General features: G+C 41.3%; 2 protein-coding genes across 2 annotated transcripts in view; both read right to left on the bottom strand.

Moving 5' to 3' along the window:
- RNF145 (ring finger protein 145) overlaps positions 1 to 27,082 on the bottom strand; it is a 78,296-nt gene that overhangs the window by 23,913 nt on the left and 27,301 nt on the right. The window contains exons 3-4 of the mRNA XM_072989980.2: positions 16,633 to 16,741; positions 4,466 to 4,557 (exon numbers count right to left, since the gene is read on the bottom strand). Coding sequence (XP_072846081.2) covers positions 4,466 to 4,557; positions 16,633 to 16,741 — 201 coding nt within the window. The remainder of the gene's footprint in view (positions 1 to 4,465; positions 4,558 to 16,632; positions 16,742 to 27,082) is intronic.
- Positions 21,624 to 25,669, bottom strand: LOC144586787 (uncharacterized). Its single transcript, XM_078385599.1, has 2 exons — positions 22,959 to 25,669; positions 21,624 to 22,456 (listed from the first exon to the last, which is right to left on the bottom strand). Exons 1-2 carry the CDS (start codon positions 23,227 to 23,229, stop codon positions 21,750 to 21,752), a joined length of 978 nt encoding a protein of 325 aa, XP_078241725.1. The 5' UTR covers positions 23,230 to 25,669; the 3' UTR covers positions 21,624 to 21,749.

Here is a 27,082-nt window from a genome sequence, read left to right as displayed (position 1 = left end):
TAAAACTCAGAACTCTTAGCACAAGGTAACCAGTTGCAGTGTTACCAGTTTTGGAAAGAAGGGTAGAACCAAGGTTATGAAGCTGATTCAAATAAACAATGGGGAAAAACTTTATTTAAGGAAAGGGAAAATGCATACAAAGGCTCCTGGTAATGTGAATCAACATATTAGCCCCTGAGTCCAATAAACAGTAACTGGAAGTTTATAAAAGTTAGAGCTGATGGCATTTCATAATCACCCCATGCCCTACCCCAAGGTGAGAAGTTCAATTGACCCTCAGTCAAATCAGTAAACTCTCACAAAACCAGTAATGGTTGAAAGACCATACAACCTTTTTATTCTTAATGCCAAGTACATTTGATGTTTTCCTCTTAACTAAATGTACATCTCAGCAAATGTAAGATGGAAAATGGATGGGAAAATACATTTGTGAAACTGAAAAAAAATAATTACACATTTTCAAAATTGCAAATGTCCCTATTCTTTTGTTTTCATAAGGCCAGAAGCAGTGGGTGTTGAGAAATTAGCTCATAAAGGAGAGCAGTGTCACCTTTCATTGCTGCATGAGAACAGATTCTGCAGAGAAAACTTTCAAATTTCCAGCTCCTTCCTCAAAAAGCACCAAATATCTATCAGTACCAAAACAAAACAAAACAAAACAAAACAAAACAAAACAAAACCCAGAAAAGTGAGGCTTCTTCAGGAAGGCCACATGCCACATTTACGGTAAGTGAGCTGTTAAAAAATGTATTGTCAGAGGGTAATACATGTCAAGCCAACTGACTCCTAGTCAAGCCGACCAAACCATTCCCATGAAGGGGAGCAGACAAATGGCTTTGAAGCTGTAGGGCTGCAACATTTTTCCCTTTTGAAAGATGGCTCATTAAAAGTCAAGTTGAAGACACAACAAAAAAATATATTTGTGAAACAAGCAGTCCCTGGAGTACACTAGCAAATTCTTTGAACCAGCTGAAATTGATTTTTCCTTTCTATAAAGAACTGAGTTCGCTCATTCATTTTCATAATATTTATATTTCTGTTCTGTGCTGAAATATAAGATGACTAGGATATTTAGTTATTGTGGATTGGAAAGTTATTTGAAAAATTTCAATCGATCATTTAATTTTTAAGCAGCAGCATACTAAACAACTCAACAGTTAGGATGCTTCATACACAGTAAACCAGGAGTAGATAATTTTCCCATGTCTGAGTGCCCTCATCTGCCCACCCCTGGTCCTTAAGAAGACTGGAACCAAGCTCTCCACCCTCAAAATATTTGTCTGTATTTTATCTCCACTGAAAAAAAATCGCCTTTGCACCTTCTAGGTACCCTTGAGTCCCCTTATGTTCTTGGACTAAAACTTCCAGAAAGTTTCACCAATAGTTGTGTTGGCCTGGATTTCTGGGAGTTGCAGTCCAAGAAGATCTGGGGAACCAAGGCTGGGAACCACTGTTCTAGAGAAAAGCAATACACTGTTGAAGACAAAGTGCTGGACTAAGGCTCACAACACCTGGAGTCAAAATCCTCACTTGGTCAGATTCAACAGGGCTTTGTTGCAGCGAGAGTGGTCGGATTTCGGGAGGCTCCTGAAACTGACCGATACAATTCGGTTTCGACCCCTCCAAACTTGGGGGGGGAAGGACTTTCGCTAGGAGAAGTGAAAGTCTGAAGCAACAGAACCTGACTGAGAAGTGAGGTGGCCCAGGAGATTCTTGGATTGGACTCTTTGGCACAGAACTCTGAATGCCCCAAGACAGAGAGCGGAAAAGTACAGGAGGATTTTGGAAAAACAATCTTCACCAAACTTGAAGTGACTTGTTTTACATATGGAACTGCTAAGGACCTAATACAGTGAAGAGACTGGGTGTAATCTGCAAGAGAAAGTGACTAGACTTATATCTGGCCAGACCAGCAAACACTCCCCCCCCTTTCATTTGAGGCTTGGTTGAAAGAGAAAGGAAGAGGGAGGGAGAAAAAACAGTTTTGCTTATATTGTGGTAATAAAACCCGAGCCCACAGGACAATATAACTACTGTATAAACTACTGATGGATTGAAATCTGTGAAGCAGCCAGAAACAGTCTTGGGAAAAGCCCTTCCTCCTGCCAACCTTCTGCCCCAAGCTACTATTGTGAGTAACTACTGTGGTCACTACCTGCTAGAAAGACATCCAGATACTTAATGGACTGCACCAGATGAAAACAGAGATGGAACAGCTATTTGAACAAATTAAAGACACAGGGACACAAATGGAATTTACAGTGAAGACAGAGAAAGAAATGAAACTACGACAGAGAATCAATCTTTTAAAACCACACACAGAGCCAGACAATTTTATTCTTAAACCCCAGAAGGTTCTAGAAGAAAAATGTGAAGATACAAGGCAGCAGTGAGCCAGTTTGTCAGTCCCCCTTATGGGGATGCCAACAGCAGAAGTGCAGCAAATAGCAAAGTTTACTATGAGCTTCGATATGAAAAGGAAAAGAATCGAGATGATGGGACTCATGCTGTGGCAGATGAGGCAAAGGAGACAATATATGGAGTGGATGAAGCTCTTGAGAATGGATGAGTGGTCCATAAGATGAAAAAAGAAAGACAACATAATAAGAGGGGCAGAAAATATTGGTTAGAATATGCAGATAGAGTAGTGGAGATAAACATTGTTAAATTTAAGAAGGTATTTTTGGTGAAGGAATACAGTGGGGTCTTGACTTAAGAACGGCTCGAGTTAAGAACATTTTGACTTAAGAACCACCCTCATAGGAAAATATTGACTTGACTTACATACTTAGATTTGAGTTACGAACTGAAAAAAAACCACGTGGGAGGCAGGGAAAGTGCAAAATTTGAACTGTCAGTTAACTGTTGGCCAGTGAAAAGGGTGCCTGTCTGCTTCCTCACTCCTCCCACCGTTTAGAGAGTGGATTGGGAGTCTTCAGACTGCCTGGTACTGCCTGGACTGTATTTTCCCTGCCTTCCCTGAACCTTTCTTGACCTAAGACAAAAAGAAACAAAATATCCCCCTCTAGTGGCCGAAGGCGGAATAGCAGCTTCCCATAGTTTCTATGGACGGAAAAGAGCAGATACGGATCAAATGGTTCTCAATGCATTCCTATGGGAAATGCAGATTTGACCTGAGAACTTTTTGACTTGAGAACCGCCTTCCAATACGGATTAAGTTCTCAAGTCAAGACCCCACTGTAGATGATACAATAAACACAAACTAATGGTTATAACAGTGATTTAGAGCAATAGAGCAATTTAGAACAATAGATATAGGATGGCAGAATAATATTAAACCTATAAAACTAGTAAACCTAAAGATAAAAAGAAAGAGAAAGTCCAAGAAAATGGAAGATTAGAAATGATAAATATTATGGAAAATTGTTATAATATTTTTCCCCTCTTTGTATGATTTCCATCTTTTAATACAATTGTATAAGCAGATGTAAGACTACTTTTCGCTCTCTGGAATTTTACCCTTTCTTACCTTTCCTCCCCTCTTAGTTGACCCCCTATTTGTATCTTAACCCCTATCCCTATGAAAATGAATAATAATGTATTATCTCCCCCAAAGGAATTTTTAAAAAAATTCTCGAAGGCTTCCACAGCCAGGATCTGATGGTTGTTGTGGGTTTTTTGGGCTCTTTGGTCGTGTTCTAAAGGTTGTTCTTCCTAACGTTTCGCCCAGTCTCTGTGGCCGGCATCCTAAGAGGACAGGAGTCAGAGCACGGACAGAGTTCTGACTCCTGTCCTCTGAAGATGCCGGCCACACAGACTGGTGAAACGTTAGTGAAAAAAACCTTCAGAACACAGCCAAACAGCCCAAAAAACCTACAACACCCCCCAAAAAAATCCTCACTTGGCCATAAAAAATCCCCTACCTAAGGAAAAATGAATAAAAACCAAAACCAAAATCATTGGGTATGTGTGGGGTAAACATCTCACATACCTCAAAAACCCTAGCAGGGTTGTCATGAGTCAGAAGAGATGAGGACATTTTTTTTTAATTTATGGAAAAGGGTTTGGATGGTGGCAGATGAGAGGTGAGGTGGAATGAAAGTCCCCCTCCCCAAAATGGGGACTATTGCTATAGTACCTGGTGTTCACTCCACACAGCTGAGCTGAGATCACAGTGTGGCAGAAGAAGAAACATGAGCAAACAAGGAACACCCTTTTAAAGATGACTGAACAAAACGTTTGCCGAAGACTGAGGCAAATTGGGCAAAATCCCAACATGGCTTATGAACTGTGCAAATCGTTCCTTTATTACAGCTTTCTAGTATTCAAAAAGGTAACATGCAGTTGCGGTCCATTATAGCAAAGGTAGAAGAAAATGTTCTTCAGACTAGTTATGCTTTTGGTGATATAGTTTTATTACTAAATGTCCTAAGCAACAGTATGTTATTCCAAAATAGCAGCAGACTTTATTTCTTGGAAGACAACAATATATATGGATACTCACCAATTAAGGCTGTCATAAAACGATTCATGGAAAGAGGTTCTAAATACATTGGCCCTTCATAGCCAGATTCCAGTTCGCTCCTCACATAATCCCTGAAGAACACAATGAAATATATTAGCATACCTTTTAAAAATGGAGGTGAATAATCTTTTAACTTTATAGATGAAAGACCACTCTCTGTAAGCAGTTTTGCTTTATAGAGAGGGAAAATGATGCCAGGCATGTGCTAACTTCACACAGAAAATACTTCAAGGTTCAAACTGATTTTCATGGATTATTCCTCCAGCAAATTGAACTGTTACCTTCTCCCCTTGTTAGCACTACAGGGCTTTGTGAATTTTCCATACAAGCATGTACAGAAAACCAATCATGTGCTTGCCTGCTCACTTTGTACACTCCTCCCTTTGTGTGCTCAGTTTCAACACTTATATGGCAGCTTGCAAATGCAATTACTATACATCAGACCTGGGCAAAGTGCGGCCCGCGGGCCACATACAGCCCAAGAGGCGCTCCTGTCTGGCCTGCCTGTCGCTGCTCCTGTCCGGTCCGCCCATCACCGCTGAGTGAGCCGGAGCTCCAGCTCCGATCACCCAGCACAGCAGTAATCAAAACTTGTGAGATCCGACGCTGGGATCTTGCAAGTTTTCGCTGTTACTGTTGAGCCGCAGGCTGCCAGAAGAGATCCTTGCACAGGCGACATGATGGCACATCACATCACCTGCCCAGGATAGAAGACTGTTGGAGAGGAAGGCCGCGGGGGGAACGAAGGACAGGTGAGTTAGTTCAGTGTTGGGTCCCCCCCCCCCCCGTGGTGAACGAATTAAAAGGCTGGCATAGTTAACTCCCTAAAAAGTTCAGTCTTGTAGTTCATTCACCACAGGACCTCACCCAATGGGGGTCTATTACTACCCACAAATTGGGGGCCTATTACTACCCACCCCCAAACACAGTTCAGATTTTTCTTGTGGCCCCCTACAGAAATTAATTGCCCACCCCTGCTATGCATGAACCACAATAATTGCTGTTTAATTTCTGCTTACTAGTCGAGGAATGAAACCAAGATATCAACATCTAAGGCAGTGAAAAGCAAGAAAAAGGGAGCATGAGAGCAGGCACATCATTTATTTTCAGAGCAACTACAGCTTTTTGGTCCAAGATGATTATATCTGAACCTGGTCAATGTTAAGAGGAAAAATTATACAGCTGGCTATTTCACCACAATTGTGCATGTCTGGAAACCACTCTTACATCCAAGCATCCTAAAAAGTGGTGGTCGCTCAGTCTTTAGAAATGGTGATATACTCATTTTGCCAACAAATTACTCTAGAAACATTCAGCAAAACATTCTATGTGAAGCAGTCTTCAGGGAATCTGTAAGTGAGCTCATCTTTGAATTTTTCTTCTTGTAAATTAAACCATATGCCGTGTCTTTTGTAAGTCTAGAAATTTATTCAAATTGAACGCCAGCCATTGAAAAGAGAATTACAAAAACCTGATGTTTGCAACTAGCTCAGCCATCCTATTATATTTTTGAAAATGATGTCAAACTTATTTTTTTCTTTTAAAAAAATCAGCTTTATGACTCATGCTTTCTTCTTGTTTTGAGAGTAGGAGCACAAACATTGAAACTACTGCTCTACCATCAAGCAGAGCAACTTTCATGTAAATATGACATCTGTATCCCAATCAAAAATATTAAATATTGAAGGTGCTGCAGCTTCAAATAAAGAAGCTTTGAAACCAAAAGGGTTGGACAAGACAAGGGAAGACAGCACTCCTGATCACGTTGGCTAGAACTGACAGTCCAGAAACATCTGAAGCCATATTTTTTTCCAGTCAGTTCTTCCACATTACATACAATCTTTTATACTGTGTACAGTGGAATCTTTACTTACAAACATCCCTACCTATGAACAATCCAACTTACAAAGAGCTCCATTCGCAAAATTTTGCTTCTACTTGCGAACGGAGCTTCAACATACGAATGAAAAAAAGGCAGGGGAAAAGGGCGGGAAATTTAAATTTGCTAACCGTTGGTGGCGAAGACGCTGCTTCTTTGTAGCTCTTTCGCCTCAATGGTTAGGAAAAGGGAGGCTCAGCCTCCCGGGCTTCCAGCGTTGCTGCCGCAGGCTTTCCCGGGGCTCGTCCCAAGCGCCATGGTGGCGAAGAAAGCGTGCTGCGCAGTGGGGGAGAAAGGCACCACTTGCAGTGAGCCCTGAGAAAGTCTCAGAGACACCCTGGCCTGGCAGCAGCAGCTGGAGCCCAGGAGGCCTCCTGGCAGCGGCGGTCACGGCGATGGAGGTAAGGAGCTGCCTTTTGCTTCTTTAATTTTTTTTTTGTCTTTTTCAGGGTGGGATTGGGCTGGTGGGGTTATATTTGTTTATTTTTGGATTTGTTTTGTTTTTTTGCAGCCCCAGGGACTTGCAGTGGTTTTTTTGGGGGGGTATTTTTTATTCTTCGGTCGGAACAGATTAATCGGTTTTCAATGCATTCCTATGGGAAATGGAGCTTCTACTTACGAACGTTTCAACTAACGAACATCGTCTGGGACAGATTAAGTTCGTACGTAGAGGTTCCACTGTATAGTTCTAGAACCTTTCTCTCTCCTACATCTAAGGGAAAACATGTATAGGAGGCTAGAATTTTAAGCACAGAACAGTAAGATGCTGTTGAACCATTCTCATGTTAACCCTCATTAACACCTCTCAAGTTTTTTTCCCTCTCTTTTGACAGAAAATTGTGATCTATACATTATTTCCCTATGAATGGAGATCAACCTGAACAACAAAACAGCTAGCAGGAAGAGTACTGAGCGCATGCCTCTTTAGCAACCCTCTATGCTGTTTAAGATTACAGCTCACTCCCCCAAGTCTGTTTTTCCAATGAGGGACAAACAAATGAGGGGGAAAATTTGTGGTACTAGATTGTGAAATTTGATCTTCACCCCTGAGAGAAGAATGTGATCTTCAAAAGCCTGGCTTGCAAAAAACAGAGCAATATAACCATTAAACCAAACAACTGATGGAACAGTTATGAGCTATAAACCAAGAGAGATACCAACCTTTGTCTCTATTCAGCACTGAGAGATACAATATTAATTTTATTACTTGTTTATGCAGGCGTCTCTCTAGTCCATTTATCCTGCATAGCCAACTGCATAGCCAACTCTAATTCTGTTCTTGGACCTTTGCCAATCACAGAGATGGAGAGGGAAATACTCTAGGTTTGCTCAATAGCAGTGTTTTCTTATGCACTCGCCACACATTACGTTTATCTTCTACATGACCAAACTGAAGTATTCTGAAGTAGTACACACTTCAAGCATTTCTTCCATATACCTGTGACACGTTTGCTACTTCACTGCAGATATTTAAGTAATGACTTGACACAAGTACATGGAGATTATGCTGAAGTGACTCTCTTTAGGTCACAACCTGAAATTAAAATGCATGAGACGACACAAAAAAATCTAGCAAATCGGTTGTGGTGGTACATGTTGTCCTTCTTCCCTCCTTATTACACACTTTCTCTGTGTGTTCCTTTAGCTAAGAGTCAGTGATCTCACATTCGGGAAATCCATTTTGGGGGTGGGCAGGGAGGATTTCCTATGAGCACTTTTATTCCCTACCCCTGTTTTTTTTTTTTAATTTCTCCCAAAAGAAGAGGAATATTAACACTATTATCCAAATGAAATGACTGCAGCTGTACGTGGGGCTGCTGTTGAGCAGTATTCAGAAATTTGATTGAGACTGCAATCCTATACTGTAACTGCCTAGATCTCGGCAAGCCTCATGGAATTCATAGCTGTAGTTTTAGAAGAGGTAGCCATGTTAGTCTGTGCTGGCAAGTTAGGCAAAAGCAAAACAATTTTTAAAAAATAAATAAAGTAGTCTACTTCTTCAGCCATGGCCACAAAAGCTCACATTAAAATATAGCAATTAGCCTTTAAAGTGCCACAACATTGTTGTCACCTTCATTTATTTATTTTTTGTCTGGCATGTCATGGCATTCAATGAGACTTCTAACTTCAGATATCTAATCTTGGGCATAACTTTCGGATTGGATGCTGGAAACCAATAATCAAAAGCTTCATTTTTCTCCCCTGCACCTCCGTTTTACATTCTGAGACTCTCTAAGGCTCCTTTTTTGACCTGGGGAACCTTTGGGAGTTCAAGGATGGTGACGGGAGTCTTGTAAGTGAAGAATTACTGCCAGATTGCCAGTGGTGAGCAATCCCCATCGCAATGGCATACAATGTGCAGTGATCCAGCAGCAATTTTTTTACTTAGCCCTCTCTGTCCTGAGGCTCCCAAAGGTTTCCCCAGGGCAAAAAAGGAGTCCTACAAAGCCTGATAACCTTTAAAAAAAGGGGGGGAGGAAGCTTTTAATTAGTACAAATTACATTTTTCAGGTGCCTGATCCAAGTCATGCCAGGTGCAAAGTTACAAAAGAGAATTTTGCCCATTGTATTGTTAGTCAAATGTACATTAGAAAATATAGTTATTTTGCTCAGTGGGACTGGCCATCTGACTGCTGGTCCCTTTCCATCACTGTCTGTCCATCTCCAGTCACAAGTCAAAGCGATGGCGCGTACCTTCAAAGCCCTGGATGGCTTGGGGCTTATGTACATGAAGGACCAACTTTCCCTTCAAAAAAGCTGTCTACATACAGTGGTGCCTCGCAAGACAAATGCCTCGCAGGACAAAAAACTCGCAAGACAAATGGTTTGGGCAATGGGGGGGGCGGGGTGGTTGATGATTCACAAGACAAATGTTCCTATGGCCGTGCTTCGCAACAAGAATGGTTTCCGTTTTTTGTTCCTGCCTCATGTTTGCTGATTTGTAAATATTTTTCTATGATGTTTAAAAAGTTAAAGTTTTTTGACTGAAATTTTTAAAATCATCTGCACAATATTTATGGCTTTAAAGAGCACTTAATAAACCCTTTGTAAACCAAATTTGACTTTTTTTCTGACTTTTTTTACCCAAAGGAACGCATTAATTAGATTTCAATGCATTCCTATGGGAAAACGCGTTTCGCAAGATGAATTTTTCGCAAGACAACATTAACCACAGAACGAATTAAATTCATCTTTCGAGGCACCACTGTATAAGAAAACCTTCAGAAATTCTACTGTGGATAATCATGCCTTCTGAAATGAAGGCAACAGCAACTGAGCAGGAAGATCCTCACATGCCTCTGCCCCAGAATGCACCCCTACAATGGAGGCTTCCTGTGTTCTTTCTAGCACCAAGCCTAGATCTCCCCATCATGCCTTGCAGAGCTTTTAAACAAAGGCTGAGGAACATGTGGCTCTTCAGATATCCTTGGACTTTCAGCTACCAGCATTGCTGAAGCCAGAAAAGAAACGGCCAGTGCACAGAAAGGAAACAAGCTCACTGCTAAAAACTGAGATCTTACTGAGTCTGCCCAAAACTGGGATCCTGAGCTGACTCTCAATAATAAGACAGTCAAAAAAGTTTGGCAACCACTGCCATACTCATATCTGTAACAAACAGGTATAACACAGGGGATCAATACTGGCTCGAGAAAATCCACATCCCTATGCTATATGGATCAGGATACTTTGTCATTCCAGTTCCATGCATCCAGCACTCTTCTCTCATTGTAATAGCCATTACAGCAATAATACATGCAAAACTCCTTTAGATATTTCAGGAAAAGCCACTAAATGATGTTTCCAGTATAGCAACAGCTAAACTGCACTCCAAATTAGCTAAATAATAGCGCTACTTATTAAACTGCCATTAAGGAGCACTTGAACACATGGATTTAATATTAAAAAATATACATCTTGCTTCATTAGCACTTCTTTTACCCTGTTATTGCAAATAGGTTGCTGATCAGCCTCATGGAGGCATAACGCTATTATGTAAAAGAGGTGGTGGAAAGAACTGCATGATACTGCAGCCAAGGATGCATTAATGAAGTCTTTGAGCATAACCCTGCCCTTTATTGCAGGTAAGAGTTCACAAGGAGGAGGAAGAGGCTCTGCAAACCCCGCACTGTGTCCCAGAGATCATGGGCAGTGGAGAGATTGGCAAACCAGCCTCTGCTATCCCAGATACCATCCTCTGGGAAGCAAACAAAACTTCCTTGCTTCTTTGGTCTGCTCAACAACTAACACTAACTCATACACAGACCACAGCCTGACCACTCAAACTGGCAGCTTGTGAGCATGACCCCATACATTTTCCCGGATGTGTGAAACAGGTAAGTCCGTTATCTGCCCACAGAGGCTATACAAAGATGGCAAGAACTAACAATGACAGAGAGTAGTAACCTTGCTAGAAGAAAATGTAAAAATCAGGGGGGCAAACCCCAACGGAAATACACAGGGCATGCACTTAATGGCTGAAATTCTGTTGTCTCGTGTAGGAAGTCAGAAAAAGAGTAGGCCCACTGAAATCAATAGAAATTATAGTGGAGTTGACACTCTAAATTGACAGGTCTACTTTAGTTGTGGCTTTCTACACCAAGCAACAGGATTTCAGCCAATGGAACTGTTACATGCTATGCAGGTTTGGATCCTGAGAAATGTAGGTTCAAGGGGTTATCTATTTATCTAAGCCTCTTGAGGGGAAAAAAAAACTTCTTAGCAGTCAGATAGTTTGAGGAGGATGTGAAGAATTGCCAGAATTGGACAGTGTCACCTTCTGGAAGTAGGATTTGCCCTTCCTCAGTGGTGCCTCTGCTTGAACTTCAGCCATCCCCTTCTTCCTCCTTATGCCACATTATGCAGCAGGGCGCCCTGACCTTTGGGAGAAGCTTAGTTGGGCAACAGAGATGAGGATGATGTGAAATGTATCTTTCCCCTAACCCACCCTGCCAGTGTGTTTGAAGATTCAATTCAAATCATCAATAAAGAAACTTATAATGTTCTACATCAGGTCCATGCACGAATATTTCAGACACAGTCTGACAAAATGTTATTCTTCAGCAGTGACAATGGTAAATCCAGTCATCATTATGCACAGTGAGTAATACTACCAACTGATAAAGGTGCTTGAATTTTGCATGTAGGAAGGCAGCAGCATCCTTGCCTTTATATGGAATGAATGGGGCCTGATTGTGCTCCCACTTTAAGACGAGAGGACTCTTTTAAAACAAGCACACAAGTTTAACCACAATTCCAGTGTGGGTTGCTTCTTTCTTTCTAACACCTATACATATTATTAGATGCCAAAATAGTTGACATCGTCATGCATAGAGGAGACAGGGTTACCATATAAACAGCAAATTTGCTTTGGAAAAAAAAAGACAGAAAAGAGCTATCTGGCATGATAAAGAAAGAAGAAAGAAGATATGAAGAGAGGAAGAGGACAAATAGATGGTGATCAGATTGTCCTTCATAAAGCACAAAAGGGAACAAGAAAGGAAACCACAAGCATTAAATAGAATTATCCAAAATGGGAGATAACCTATTGTAGGAGATCATTTTAAGAGGTCTTCACCTGCTGAATTGGATGGAACAATATAAGGAGTAAGGAAAGTGAGCAAGGCCGAGGATGTATAAAAGTGAAAGTGAGAAAGGGCTGGAGTTTTGAAAAGGAAGGGCTGGTCTCACAAAAAGACATGGATAGTTAAGATCAATTTCAAACCTGTGAGGCTGAGGAAGAGGCCACATCACTAGAAGTAAACAAGTAAACAAGGAGAAAGGCATCTGGGCAGAAAAATAAGCAACTCTCTTGCCACAAAATGTTTGAAATTTGAGAGGGAAACATCAGAGACTATTTTTGGAAAAGTAACAATTATGGGGTATAAAAAGAGACTGATGATCTAAATATATATATAATTAGGGAAAAATAGGAAAGTGTGGTATGGAGAGGAAAATGGCACTACCTTGACAGAAAAAGAAAATTCAACATTTAAAAAGCTTAATGAATGAGCCAGGTTTCCACTGTGAATAAAGCTGTGATAAAAGAGAAACTGGCAAATGCTTGGGATCAACATGACTGCTGAAGGCAGACTTCTGAGCATGTCCTATTTTGTCAATACTTTGATAACGACGAATCCGCTTGACAATGAGGTTTTTGTGATCGCTTTTGCGATCGCAAAACAATGTTTTAATGGGCAAAATTTGCTTCCCGACGATCGGTTCCCTGTTTCGGGAACCAATTCTTCACATTACGACTATCAAAAGAACTGATTGTCAGGTTTCAAAATGGCCGCCCACTGTGTAAAATGGCTCCCCGCTGTGCTTTAGGATGGATTTTTCGCTGCACAGGCATTGGAAAATGGCTGCCCTATGGAGGATCTTCGCTGAACGCTGAGGTATTTAGCCCATTGGAATGCATTGAGTGGTTTTCAATACATTTCAATGGGCTTTTTTATTTCGCTTGATGAGGATTTCACTTTACAGCTATTTTGCTGGAACAGATTATCCTCGTCAAGTGAGGCACCACTGTACTTTTGAGTATTACACTTACTATGTAATCTCTACATGAGGTTAGCAGAACCTCGGCAAGAACAGCTTTATCAAAACAGGCTGACAAAACCAAAAAGTATTTCCAGACACAGAAGAGACATATTAACATGCTTCCGTGTGCCTCTGTATAGCAGGCAACCCGCCTCCCCCATATATTTTCATATAAGGCACTGTGGGTTGAGGTGAGGTACTGACAGACTGGCAGCTCTTGGTCTAACCATGTTTGAATTATTCTAATCCTCCTTGCCCAATCTGAAACCTACCATCTCTGAGCATATTCGGTAGCCCCCATTTTGGAGCTTGCTGTAAACAAGGGACTTGGCCCACACATCGATCCATGGAGTTTGGAACTTCTTTTCTGAATCACTCAGTAATGCACAACCTGATGAAGACTTGTTTAGAGTAAAACAAGAACAACAACAACAGTCTCTCTGTGTGAGATTTTAGTGGTCTAGTAAAGGCATTGCCCACCCTTGTCTTTGGCTTACATACAAGGGCCACACAGATTTCTTTCCTTTTATTAACTGGCTGTAGATTAATGGTAAATATGGGTTGCCATTACAATGAATTATAGGTCAATGCAAAATAGAAATAAAAGGTTAAAAAAATATGGTCACACCTTAAACACTAATTTCTATATTTTTTAATGTGAGCTTTTGTAGAAAGTTTCACTTCATGAGACATCGGATGAAGTGGACATGCCCACAAAAGCTCACATAAAAAAATATAGGAGTTACCCTGTTTCCCTGAAAAGAAGACCGAACCTGAAAACAAGACCTAGTATGATTTTTCAGGATGCTTATAACATAAGTCCTACCCCCAAAATAAGCCCTAGTTAAGTGAAAGCCCACCCTCCACTATTGTGCAGCAACCAGAAGAAGATGACGTGACTGTACAGTGGTGCCTTGCAAGACAAAAACAATTCATTCTGTGAGTCCCTTCGTATCGTGAAAATGATTATCTTGCGAAGCGCGGCTTCCCATACAAATGCATTGAAATTGCCTTCAATGCATTCCTATGAAACACCTCGCAAGACGAATGCTATTTTTTCATCTTGCAAGCATCACTGCAAGACGGGAAAAAAATCATATTGCGAAGCACAGACATAGGAAAAACCATCTTGCGTTTTGCAAGTTTTTTTGTGGCACGAGGCGTTTGTCTTGCAAGGTACCACTGTATTTGAATAAACATAGATTGTACATGAAAAAAATAAAGCATCCTCTGAAAAGAAGCCCTAATGCGTTTTTTGGAGCAAAAATTGATATAAGACCCTGTCTTATTTTTGGGGAAACAGGGTAGTCTTCAAGGTATCACCATATTTTTGTCTTTTTTAACTTTTTGTTTCTATTTTGCCTTTATCTATAACACTTTCACAGACTAACATGGCTACCCCTTCTACATTACAGTAAATAAACATAAGTCTCATGTTCTCTCCCCCACACCCTCAGCAGAGCCAGGGAATCTTAAGTTTTCAGGTAACTACAATTTATTGTTAAGTCTGAACCCTAAACTGTGAATAACCCAAACTACGGCTCATGAATATAAGCTAAATTTAAATATTCTCATCTACTGTTCACTTGTCTAAGCAAACCAGTATTAAAACTAACCATAGTTCGTTCATGATAAAATAAAATAATAAACTGTGGTTTGTCAAAAACAAAAGCAAATATTTCTAATCTCTGCTTTATGGCCATAGCAGATGAGGAGAGTGATGGAAAGACTGTGGTGAGTCTGGGACTCATTTAGGTGATGAGCCTAGCACCTGAGAATAGATTATGTGACCAAGAAGAAAAATGGGCCCAGTTTCAAATAGGACAGAAAGTATTAAAACATATTACCTAGGGAGTTCTTGAAAAAGCCAGAAAAGAAAAAGAAGTCACATTTTTTCTCAACTTACTTTGCGAGTATTCATTTTAAAATTCTGTCTTGTATACAACAGTATAATTAGCAGAACTGCCTTGTTTCTAAAACCATTTACTTTTTAGTTTCAGTTCCAAAACATTTGCTGGAAGAGAAATTCTGTTGATTTTGGAAGTCAACAGACTATTTTCCAGACAACATTTTAAAATACCAATTTGACCACACAGAACCCTGAAAAGAACTGGCTCCGATTCTAGATTCCATTTATTTCCACTCAAAAATCTGCAACAAAAAGTTTGTCAGCTTCAACTCATAGTCTAAATTAAGAGCTAAATCCTTCTTGAAAGAGCTGAATATAAGCAGAGACATTCAGAAGGCAAATAAGAGCTTTATTATAGCCAATTCTCCACTCTCAGCTATTATCTAGCTTCAGACTTCAAGGTCTGTAAAATCCTTATCTTAGCGACCAAACTACAAACTAATATGTAAATATCAACAATAACTGCCATAGCATTTACACTTTATGCTCTGGCCACCTTCCCAGCTGCCCTTTCCCACATTTCTGTTGAATAATGAATCCAACGGCAGGTTCACAAGCAATTATCATGCTTTGGCTTAATATACTGCTTTGCCTAAAGTAATTTTAGTGGTTCAACAGCAGCTCAGCATGGTTTTGCCCATGCCATTACCATATATGAATTTCTTGTTCTCAAAGGGAAGATTTCTGGAATTAAAAGTCACTGCTTATATGTCTAGTCATGGGAAAAAGGACATTCTGTAGTACAGGATCATTCCTTCAAGTGCCTCACCCTATGCCTGGCCACCACTGAAGCAACCTACTACATTACACATCATTTTTTCCCATTCCATCCGAGTACAGTGGTGCCTCGCTTAACGAGCGCACCGCATAACGACGAAATCGCACAGCGATCCGTTTTTTCGGATCGCTAATGCGATCGCTTAACGTTTTTCCTATAGGGCACAATTCGCTTTGCGAAGACCGGTAAGCGTTTCGCTTACCGATCTTCGCAAAACGAAGCCAGACGATCAGCTGTTCGGCGGCCAAAATGGCCGCCGGAAGCCCGGAAATGGCCCAAAATGGCCACGCGCAGCGTTTTTGCGCCCTCGTTAAGAGAGGCGAGGGCGCGAAAATGGCTGCCGGCCATTACGAAGCTTCGTTGAACGGTGAGTATTTGGCCCATCTGGAACGCATTAAACCATGTTTAATGCGTTCCAATGGAAATCCCTGCCCCGTTCAACGATGCTTCAGCATAGCGAAGGTTAATCCGGAACGGATTAACCTCGCTATGCGAGGCACCACTGTATTATTATTTTTAACAGGATAATGGCTTATTACAGGTCTCTCTCTCTCTCTCTCTCACCCTAATCTATAACTCAAGGTTGGTGTCAGGATAAAATGGAGTGGTAGGAAACAATATTCACTGGCTTAAGATCCTTAGATGATACAAATTTAAGAAACAGATGCTCTTGTAAATATTGACAGAGCTACGAACACCAAGAGTTAGTGCAGTTCAGTGGGCTGGACTGGGCTGGATACAGAGCTAAGGGACTCCTAGGAAATCACCTGGAAAATGTGGGGTTGAGAGGACTATGTGCCCTTCCCACCGTGCAGTCTGGCACAAGCTACACAACCCCAGAGTGCCACCAAGAGGAGGCCTGGCAAACCATTTCTGAATAGCTTATATCCACCACAAGTTAGAATCAGCTTGATGGCATATAATTAATATTTGAAAAACAACAACAACAACAACAACAACAACAACAACAACAACAACAACAACAACAACAACAACAACAACAAAAGCATAGAGGGAATATCAGTTCCTGCTAGGCTTACCTGGAGATCTGATGTCCAGCATACAACAACACTGCAGTTAGAAAATACAAGTAAAGTTGAACCAGGTGTTGTCTGGGCAAGGTTAGGAGCACAACACTTAAGATATAACCTGGAAAAGAAATGGAAATAATTCACAGCTAAATGCATGATTCTTTACAGAAGATTTTTCATTCTTTTCAAACTGAAAATTGAAGACCATGGTTAATAGCAATTTTTTTAAGGGCATGCATCTTAACATCTTGTTAAGAGGCTGATAAAAGGCACACCACACCAGACCTGTGACTGGGCAACATTTGGTGCTGGACTACAACTCTATTTAGCTACCAAAGCAAAGGGTGGGGGATGCTGGGAGTTGCAGTTCAAGAGCTGGAAGTCCATCGGCTGACCATGCCTGTGCATCTGGACATCCATAAAAGATCACCTGTGAAACACACCAACCTCACTTTATACAGACGTGTTGCGGGAAGGGAAGAGAAGGTCACCTCCTAAACTCCTGCATTAAATTAAAAACACTCCTCTTTCAAGCAGCGTTGGCTTGTTCTCTGTTCATTTATTGAACAGTGTTACTTGTACCTTCCCACCAGTTAAAAACCCATAGAGCCTTAATCTGTGAGCATTTAGAAGAAATATAGAAAAAGCAGAATTAGAACAAAGAATCTTATGGCAAAAAAGGTCAACGTTGTTGTCAACTACAGTTCATTTCATCAGCTACAGGAAGTGTAATGTTAAACAGGCAAGCATAGAAACGGACACCAAATATATAGGACCACAAAACCCATAATTTTTTTGTCAGCATTTTCAAGATGCCTCAATACACTTTGTTGGTTTTCTCACAGAAGACATATGGCTACCACTCTGGAAATTACAGTCAACCCTCGACTTACAAACGGCTCAAGTTGCAAACATTTCGACTTACAAACCACTCTGATAGAAAAATATTGACTCGACTTGCACACTTAGATTCGAGTTACAAACCAAAAAAAAGTGTTTGAGGTGGGGAAAGCATGAAGTTTGAACTTTCAGTTAACCGTTGGCCAGTGAAGAGGGTGCTTATCTACTTCCTCGCTCTTCCCAGCGTTTTGAGAGTGGATTTGGAGACAGTCTTCAGACTGCCTGGTACTGCCTGGTACTGCTGGTATTGCCTGGTACAGTGCGGTACGGACTGTATTTTTATTTTTTGGCGCTTTTTTAATTTTTGATTTTTGGATTTTTAAAAGGTGTTCCCTCCCTCCTTTGCTGCCCCCCCTTTCCCCAAAAGGTGTTTGTATTGGCTTGTCTTGATTTAAAAGGTGCTTTTCAAGGTGATCTGTTGTCTGAAAGGTGCTTGGTTTTTTCCAGAAGGTACTTGTCTTGGCTGAAAATGTGCTTTTCAGGGTGTTCTGTTGAAAAGGTGTCTGTTCCCTCCTTCTCTCCCTTATTTCTTTCCTTTTTTTAAACCTAAGTCATCTTAGGTTAAAAGGAAAGAAAGAAATTCTGCCCCTAGTGGTAGGAATGGATTAACCGGCTTTGCCTTAGTTCCTATGGGAAATGCCCCTCAACCTAAGAACCAAAAACAGCCGGAACAGATTAATTGGTTTTCAGTGCATTCCTATGGGAAATGCTGATTCGACTTACAAACTTTTTGACTTACAAACTGCCTTCCAATACAGATTAAGTTTGTAAGTCGAGACCCCACTGTACTGTACTGAAAAAAACAACTAGGGTCTCCATTCTTTCACTTGAGACAGCATTTTCCTGCCAGTAAGAGAAGTGTCTTCTACCCTGGAAAAGTAACCTTAATTCTGAAAAACAGTAAACCAGAACCCAATTTTGAAACAGAAGACTTTGTAACTGACTTATTTGCCTACTCTCTGCTTTGCATCACCCACATGGATATTATAACAGCTACTCAGCTGTAGATGTCTGGAAAGAAAATGATTCTGCCATATGTATGCCAGTCATTAGACCATATACATAAAATTCCTTAACATATTGGGTCCCTTTGAGGAGAAGGCTGGCATAGAAATATTTTAAACAAATAAGTTACCCATCTTCTTCAAATTACTTATAACCAGAGAGCAATAAAAGCAGATTACAGTAACCATCTGAGGATTCATCATAAATGGAGGGTCCATGTGACTGCTTTCTCCCTGCAAACTGACAGCTACCAATCGCCTATGGTGATGATGATGGTAAAGGCCTCATTGAAATGTTATTTTGAAAGCGGCCTTCATTTTCCACAGAAATACTTTTAAAATGTCAAGGTTTTTGGAAGCAAAGCCTAATTCCCACAGACAATAATATAACAGAATGCACTCACACGCAATGGCAGAAGGCAGCAATTACATACGAGTAGTTCTTACAGCATCATTCAGTCTGTTCATTGTATAGAATGATGGAGGGCAGGGTTTCACTTAACTGGGGCTTATTTTGGGGAGTAGGGCTTATATTATAAGCATCCTGAAAAATCATACTAGGGCTTATTTTCAGGATAGGTCTTATTTCAGGAAAACAGGGTATCTGAAGGGCTACCTAAAGCAGGGATGGACACCAAGCAGCTTGCAAGCTACATGGGACCCCCACACAATATTTATGGCCTGAAAACCCCCTCCCATGGAAATATATGTACTGTATTTAAAAAGCAAGTGAAAATTAGTGCCCAAATGTACTACAGAAAAATCAACGATTCAGCTTCTAGTTAACTTATTTTCACTTTCTGAGTGAGTAAACATTGTTTGTTGTTGTTTAGTCGTTTAGTCGTGTCTGACTCTTCATGACCCCATGGACCAAAGCATGCCAGGCCCTCCTGTCTTCCACTGCCTCCTGGAGTTGGGTCAAATTCATGTTGGTTGCTTCAATGACACTGTCCAGCCATCTCATCCTCTTGCCTTCACACTTTCCCAACATCAGCGTCTTTTCCAGGGAGTCTTCTCTCCTCATGAGAAGGCCAAAGTATTGGAGCCTCAGCCTCTCAGGCTTGATTTCCTTCAGAATGGATAGGTTTGTTCTCCTTGCAGTCCAGGGGACTCTCAAGAGTCTCCTCCAGCACCACAGTTCAAAAGCATCAATTCTTCGGTGGTTAGCCTTCTTTGTGGTCCAGCTCTCACTTCTATACATTGCTACTGGAAAAACCATAGATTTGACTATGCGGACCTTTGTCGGCAAGGTGATGTCTCTGCTTTTTAAGATGCTGTCTAGCTTTGTCATCACTTTCCTCCCAAGAAGTAGGTGTCTTTTAATTTCGTGGCTGCTGTCACCATCTGTAGTGATCATGGAGCCCAAGACAGTAAATTCTCTCACTGCCTCCATATCTTCCCCTTCTATTTTCCAGGAGGTGATGGGATCAGTGGCCATGATCTTAGTTTTTTTGATGTTGAGCTTCAGACCACTTTTTGCGCTCTCCTCTTTCACTCATTAAGAGGTTCTTTAATTCCTCCTCAATTTCTGCCATCACAGTAGTATCATCTGCATATCTGAGGTTGTTAATATTTCTTCCGGCAGTCTTAATTCCGGCTTGGGATTCATCCAGTCCTGCCTTTCACATGATGTATTCTGCATATGGGTTAAATAAGCAGGGAGACAATATACAACCTTGTCATAGTTTGGCGGCGGATGAAATTGGCAATTATAGACCCGTCGCCAACGTTTCTTTCCTAAGCAAGGTGGTCGAGAGGGTGGTGGTCGATCAGCTTCAAGCGCTCCTGGATGAAACAGACGCCCTGGATCCATTTCAGTCGGGCTTCAGGCCGTGCCATGGTACAGAAACGGCATTGGTCGCCCTGTGTGATGACCTATTGAGAGATGCCGACAGGGGCAAAGTGTCCCTGTTGATTCTCCTTGACATCTCAGCGGCCTTTGATACCATTGACCACGGTATCCTCCTGGGGAGGCTCTCCGAGTTGGGAATAGGTGCTCTGGCATTGGCCTGGCTCCGTTCCTTCTTGGAGGACCGTCCCCAGAGAGTTCAGCTTGGGGAGAGAGTCTCGGCCCCGTGGAGCCTCAACTGTGGGGTTCCACAGGGGTCGATTATCTCCCCAATGCTAATTGACATCTACATGAGGCCGCTGGGTGGGGTCATCAGGGGGTGTGGAGCTCGGTGTCATCAGTATGCTGATGGTACTCAGCTCTACATCTCCTTTCCACCCACCGCAGGAGATGCCGTTCTGTCCCTTCAGCGCTGCCTGGGGACTGTACTGCAATGAATGCAGGAAAACGGGCTGAGACTGAACCCGGACAAGACGGAGGGGATTGGGGATTTGGGAAACTCCATCTCTTTTGGGGGGGTGACTCTGTCCCCCAAGGATGGGGTCTGCAGTTTGGGGATCCATCTGGACCCGGCGCTCACCATGGAATCACAGGTGGCGTCTGTGGTCCGCTCCGCCTTTTTTCATCTCAGGCGGATAGCCCAGCTGTGGCCCTACCTTGATGTGGGGGCGCTCACTACCTTGGTGCATGCGCTCGTAATCTCAAGATTAGACCACTGTAATGCGCTCTACGTGGGGCTTCCTTTGAGGCTGCTGCGGAAACTACAGGTGGTGCAGAATGCGGCGGCCAGACTACTCAGTGGAGTCAGAAAACTCCAACATATCTCACCCACTCTGGCCGCATTGCATTGGCTGCCCATCCGATTCCGCATCAACTTCAAAGTGTTGACGCTTACGTATAAAGCCCTAAACGGCTTAGGGCCTCGATACTTGGCGGAACGCCTACTCCCACCAAGTTCTACCCGTGTCACTCGAGCGAGCCAGGAGGTGAGGCTGAGGAGCCTAACGCCGAGGGAGGCCCGGAAGGAAAAGACAAGAAATCGGGCCTTCTCGGCGGTGGCTCCTCGCCTTTGGAACAATTTACCTCCTGGGATTCGTGGGGCTCCCTCACTGGGTATCTTTAAGAATCAATTAAAAACATGGTTGTTTCGGCAGGCCTTTCCTCCAGACAATCCCTGATGTTCTTCTTCCTTTCCTCCCCACTGGTTTTTTTTTTCCTTTCTTTGTAAAGTTTTATTATTTATACTGTTTATAGGCGGGATATAAATAAAATAAATAAATAAAATAAATAAATACTTCTTTTTCCAATTTTGAAGCAATCAGTTGTGCCAAATCCAGTTCTAATTGTTGCTTCCTGTTCCACATATAGATTTCTCAGGAGATAGATAAGGTGGTCAGGCACTCCCATTTCTTTAAGAACTTGCCATAGTTTGCTGTGGTCCACACAGTCAAAGGCTTTTGCATAGTCAATGAAGCAGAAGTAGATGTTTTTCTGGAACTCTCTGACTTTCTCCATAATCCTGCGCATGTTAGCAATTTGGTCTCGAGTTCCTCTGCTCCTTCGAAATCGAGCTTGTACTTCTGGGACTTCTTGGTCCACATACTGCTGAAGCCTACCTTGTAGGATTTTGAGCATAACCTTGCTAGCATGTGAAATGAGTGCAATTGTACAGTAGTTGGAACATTTTTGGCACTGCCCTTCTTTGGGATTGGGATGTAGACTGATCTTTTCCAAACCTCTGGCCACTGCTGAGTTTTCCAAACTTGCTGGCACATCGAGTGTAGCACCTTAACAGCGTCATCTTTTAAGATTTTAAATAATTTGGTTGGACTGCCATCATCTCCACTGACCTTGTTGTTAGCCATGCTTTCTAAGGTCCACTTGACTTCACTCTCCAGGATGTCTGGCTCAAGGTCAGCAACTACATTGTCTGGGTTGTCCATGACATCCAGATCTTTCTGGTATAATTCCTCTGTGTATTCTTGCCAGCAATTCTTGATGTCTTCTGCTTCTGTTAGGTCCCTACCATTTTTGTCCTTTATTATGTCTATCTTTTCATGAGAAGTTCCTTTAATCTCCCTGTCACATACAGCACTGATGGTACCTGTCTGTCATGGGTTTGGAGGGAAAGTTCCATCCTATGGGGAGTGGAAGGCGGGACATCAGGGGGGAGGAGCTGTACTGTATATATTTGGGGGAAGTCCTTCGTAAGAGAGCTGACGTGGAGAAGTGGAGTTGGAGTCTGTGGGTCAGACTGGGTACAACTGTTCGTCAGATAGTACATACCTGATAGGTTCAGGTTTCTATCTAGGTAGCCAGAACGGATAGGTTCAGGGTCTGTGCGTTACCTTAAAGTGTTCCGTGGGAACCAATCTGTTGTATGTGTATGATTGGGACTATACCAAGTTCCAGTATCCTATTTACCTGATCCTTTTATTTACCCTGTTTGTTTTTTCAATAAACCTTGTTCTCTTGTTTATTAAAATCCATTCCTGGTCTGGGTGACTTGGTAGAGCGAATGGTTGGTGGCAGCATAACTACAGGGTGGGATACTCCAGTAGGTCTGGGGTTGCTACACTCCCCAATTTTCTTGAACAGATCTCTGGTTTTTCGCTTTCTATTCTTTATTTCTTGGCATTGTTCATTTAAGAAGGCCCTCTTGTCTCTCCTTGCTATTCTTTGGAAGTCTGCATTCAATTTTCTGTAACTTTCCCTATCTCCCTTGCATTTTCTTTCTCTTCTCTTCTCTGCTATTTGTAGTGCCTCATTGGACAGCCACTTTGTTTTCTTGCATTTCCTTTTTTTTGCGATGGTTTTTGTTGCTGCCTCCTGTATAATGTTACGAGCCTCCATCCATAGTTCTTTGGTCACTCTGTCCACCAAATCTAGTTTCTTAAATCTGTTCTTCACTTCCACTGTGTATTCATAAGGGATTTGGTTTAGATTATACCTGACTAGCCCAGTGGTTTTTCCTACTTTCTTCAGTTTGAGTTTGAATTTTGCTATGAGAAGCTGATGATCAGAGCCACAATCAGCTCCAGGTCTCGTTTTTTCCGACTATATAGAGCTTCTCCATCTTTGGCTGCAGAGAATATAATCAATCTGATTTCAGTACTGCCCATCTGGTGATGTCCATGTGTAGAGTCACCTCTTGTGTTGTTGGAAAAGAGTGTTTGTGATGACCAGCTTGTTCTCTTGACAAAACTCTATTAGCCTTTGCCTTGCTTTGTTTTGAACTCCAAGGCCAAACTTTCCTGTTCTTCCTTTTATCTCTTGACTCCTTACTTCAGCATTCCAGTCCCCTAGAATGAGAAGAACATCTTTCTTTAATGTCAGTTCTAGAAGGTGTTGTAAGTCTTCATAGAATTGGTCCATTTCAGCCTCTTCAGCATCGGTGGTTGGTGCATAAACTTGGATCAAAGTGATATTGAAAGGTCTTTCTTGGATTCCTATTGAAATCATTCTATCATTTTTGAGATTGTATCCCAGTACAGCTTTTCCCACTCTTTTGTTCACTATGAGGGCTACTCCATTTCTTCTATGGGATTCTTGCCCACAATAGTAGATACGATAATTGTCTGAATTTAATTTACCCATTCCTGTCCATTTTAGTTCACTGACGCCCAGGATGTCAATGTTTATTCTTGCCATTTCCTGTTTGACGACATCCAGCTTACCAAGGTTCATAGATCCTACATTCCAGGTTCCTATGCAGTATTTTTCTTTGCAGCATCAGACTTTCCTTTCACTTCTGGGCACGTCCGCAGCTGAGCGTCCTTTTGGCTTTGGCCCAATCACTTTATTAGCTCTGGAGCTAATTGAACTTGTCCTCTGCTCTTCCTCAGTAGCATGTTGGATGCCTTCCGATCTGAGGGGCTCATCTTCCAGAGTCGTATCTTTTAGCCTTTTGTTCCTATCCATGGGGTTTTCTTGGCAAAGATACTGGAGTGGCTTGCCAGTTCCTCCTCCAGGTGGGTCGCGTATAGTCAGAACTCTCCACTATGACCTGTCCGTCTTGGGTGTCCCTGCGCAGCATAGCCCATACCTTCTCTGAATTACTCAAGCCCATTCACCACAACAAGGTAGCAATCTTGTTTTTACCTTATTTTAGCTGGTTTAGGAGTTAAGCACTGTTTACTGCTTTTCTTTTTGTGCAAAACTGCAGTTCTGAGCCTTAATTGTTTTAATTACATGAGAAAGTTTTCAATCACAATATTTACTTTTTGAAATGTAATTTCCTTCCTTGTTCACTGAAGACTCTCATATCCCATTATATCTTGATGGCCAATGACTATTTAGGCATCAGAAAAACACAGCTTTGATTTATTTGTATCCAGCTGCCTAAAGAATCCATAACCCTGAAGACATGTAATAGGGGAAATAACAATCTCCAAGGAACACAGAAGGAAGCCAGGAAGATAATACAATGCTTGAAGACTTCCTTGTGCAATTAAGTTCAGGAACGTCAGTTTTTAAACACAAAGAAAAGCAGTAAACAATGCTTAACTCCTAAACCAGCTAAAATTAAGGTAAAAACAAGCAGTAAATTGCTAGTATGGAGCAGACGGGAAAGGCTGAGGAGCACCTGCTACTGCTGCTTCTCCTGATAAGAGAACATAAATAACAACATTACAGTGGCAGAGCATGTTGATATTGTTTAAATATAATTAATAAGTAAATAATTGGTTTTTAAAATTAATCTAGTTAGCCAGTTGGGCACACCCTTCTCACTTTGGCCACAAACCCCACAGGAGCGTGGTCTCCAAGCTGCCGACCAAACTAATAATGGACTCTTGGTCCCCCTAAAATTATTCACCCAGGACTCACTGGGACAAAAAAGAGATGCATGAAATCATTTCTCCTACAAAGGTGTCTCAAAAAGTGATTGGGGCAGAGGTATTGGGAGAGGGGAGAGTTAAACTACCTGTCATTTCCCTGACTGAAATGTTCCTGAAATTGCTATTAGGGTGTGTGACAAATCGAAAAAATGGCCAAGGAGGGCTAACCCCACTTTCTCTTTAGCTTTGTATTAAAATATGTCTAAAACCACATCATCTTTAGGATATCCTGTTATAGCTCTTCCATACAACTTGGGTCAGCAAAACCAAAAGTAAAAATAATTTGGAGAAGAAAAAATGTTTATTTGTAACAAAACACTCCGAACCAATGCTTCATTCCTGATCCAATCTTCCTTCAAGCACAGCAGGATATTTGTTGAAAAAGCAGCTGATGATGCATGTAATCTTCAGAATATTTCACCACGCAAAGCAACCAAAGAATCGATAGTTCATTCAGACTCACAGTACTGGATTATTCTGACTAACTGAATACCACCAGCAAAAGTGCTTAATTCAGTTACTCATCAACAGAACGAAGTTTTTCATTTGTAGTTCTAAAATAAGTGGTTAGGATAACTTTATTTTCTATTTAAAGGGTCAGAATTTTTTTTAGGACAAATGGACACATTGCTGAAATGGGTAAAGATATTTTCTTCTGCAAGGCCTTTTTAGAAAGAAAGAAATTACATAAAATGGCTTTCTTGAAGGCCTTTCATGTTTAAAGAGATTCTCTCTTCACACCTGTCGCTTCTTGTAAGTAAAGCAGTGGCAGAGGGAGCAGGATCAGCTCACATTTCTTTATTCGTTCATTCCTTTCCTTCCTTTCCTTTCCTTCCTTCCTTCCTTTATATGCCTCCTTTCTCCCCACAGATGACCCAAGACAGCTCACAACAATTAAAATAATGTAACATAAAGCAGTTCCAGAGGGAATAAGGTTAGTTTGCTCTCCCTTCTTGTGTGTTTGTCTCACACAGACTGTAAATAACTAGATACTAGACAGACACTCAGATAATGTACCTCCAAGGAGGACTGTAATTTTATGGCTGGCAGCTCTAGTTTCTAATAACAGGGATTTCCAGTCCTATTGTGTTAGGAGAGAGATGCTGATCTAATGCATCATAGTACTTTTGCAGTGTTAGTGATCTTTAATAAGTCTTTAATTCAGGAATATCCAATGAGTACGGGTGGCATGTGTAACACCTGGGTGCTTACATAGAAAATGCAGTTGTGTTCAAGCCCTTTTGCCTTTGGTATTATTTGCTCCACATTCATCATCCACCTCTATCGTAACTGAACTTTATGGGGTGTTTGTGCCACTTTAAAAAATACTTCTGCAGATTTAACATAAAGAAAAAAGATAGATAACAAAAAAAATTTGAACTAAAAAAAGAGAAACAGAAAACAAATATATTACTAACAGCAAATAAAAATGACTATAAACTACTGTAATTTTGTTATATGAATATAGTTATAATGATGACTACATATATCTCAAGTTAAGCATATAGATCAGTGTAGACCCACCATATATCGAAGTAAATGTCCTCATGAAGTTGGTACCTATATGATATATGCTCAAACATAGCTAGTGTTAGAAAACCTTCCTATCATTATATAGCAGATAGTGGGCACTTGTCTTTCCAAGATTGTAGAAGTCTCTTAGCCACCATAAAGGCCCGTAAAGTCCTTCTTCATTGTCCCTTTATTAGACCGCATAGGACAGTGATACATTTTAATAGAACATGAACATTTGCAAACATCAGAGTTCCCCAGTTCCAAATGAGTATGAGAAATGACTTCAAATCAGGGTGGATAAAATTTTTAAAAATCAAATTGATTTAAATCAAATCCACCCTGTTTCACACCAA

Source organism: Pogona vitticeps, chromosome 2 (genome assembly GCF_051106095.1).
Source record: "Pogona vitticeps strain Pit_001003342236 chromosome 2, PviZW2.1, whole genome shotgun sequence".
NCBI classification, from domain to species: domain Eukaryota; kingdom Metazoa; phylum Chordata; class Lepidosauria; order Squamata; family Agamidae; genus Pogona; species Pogona vitticeps.
This window is presented reverse-complemented; position numbering and strand designations above follow the sequence as displayed.

What these genes read in the sequence shown, in the direction of transcription:
- LOC144586787 (XM_078385599.1), bottom strand. Translation starts at nt 23,229, where the DNA reads ATGGAGGCTCGTAACATTATACAGGAGGCAGCAACAAAAACCATCGCA. An exon ending in AGATCTGTTCAAGAAAATTG is followed by an intron (nt 22,457 to 22,958) that starts GGGAGTGTAGCA and finishes CTGTATGTGACA; the next exon opens with GGGAGATTAAAGGAACTTCT.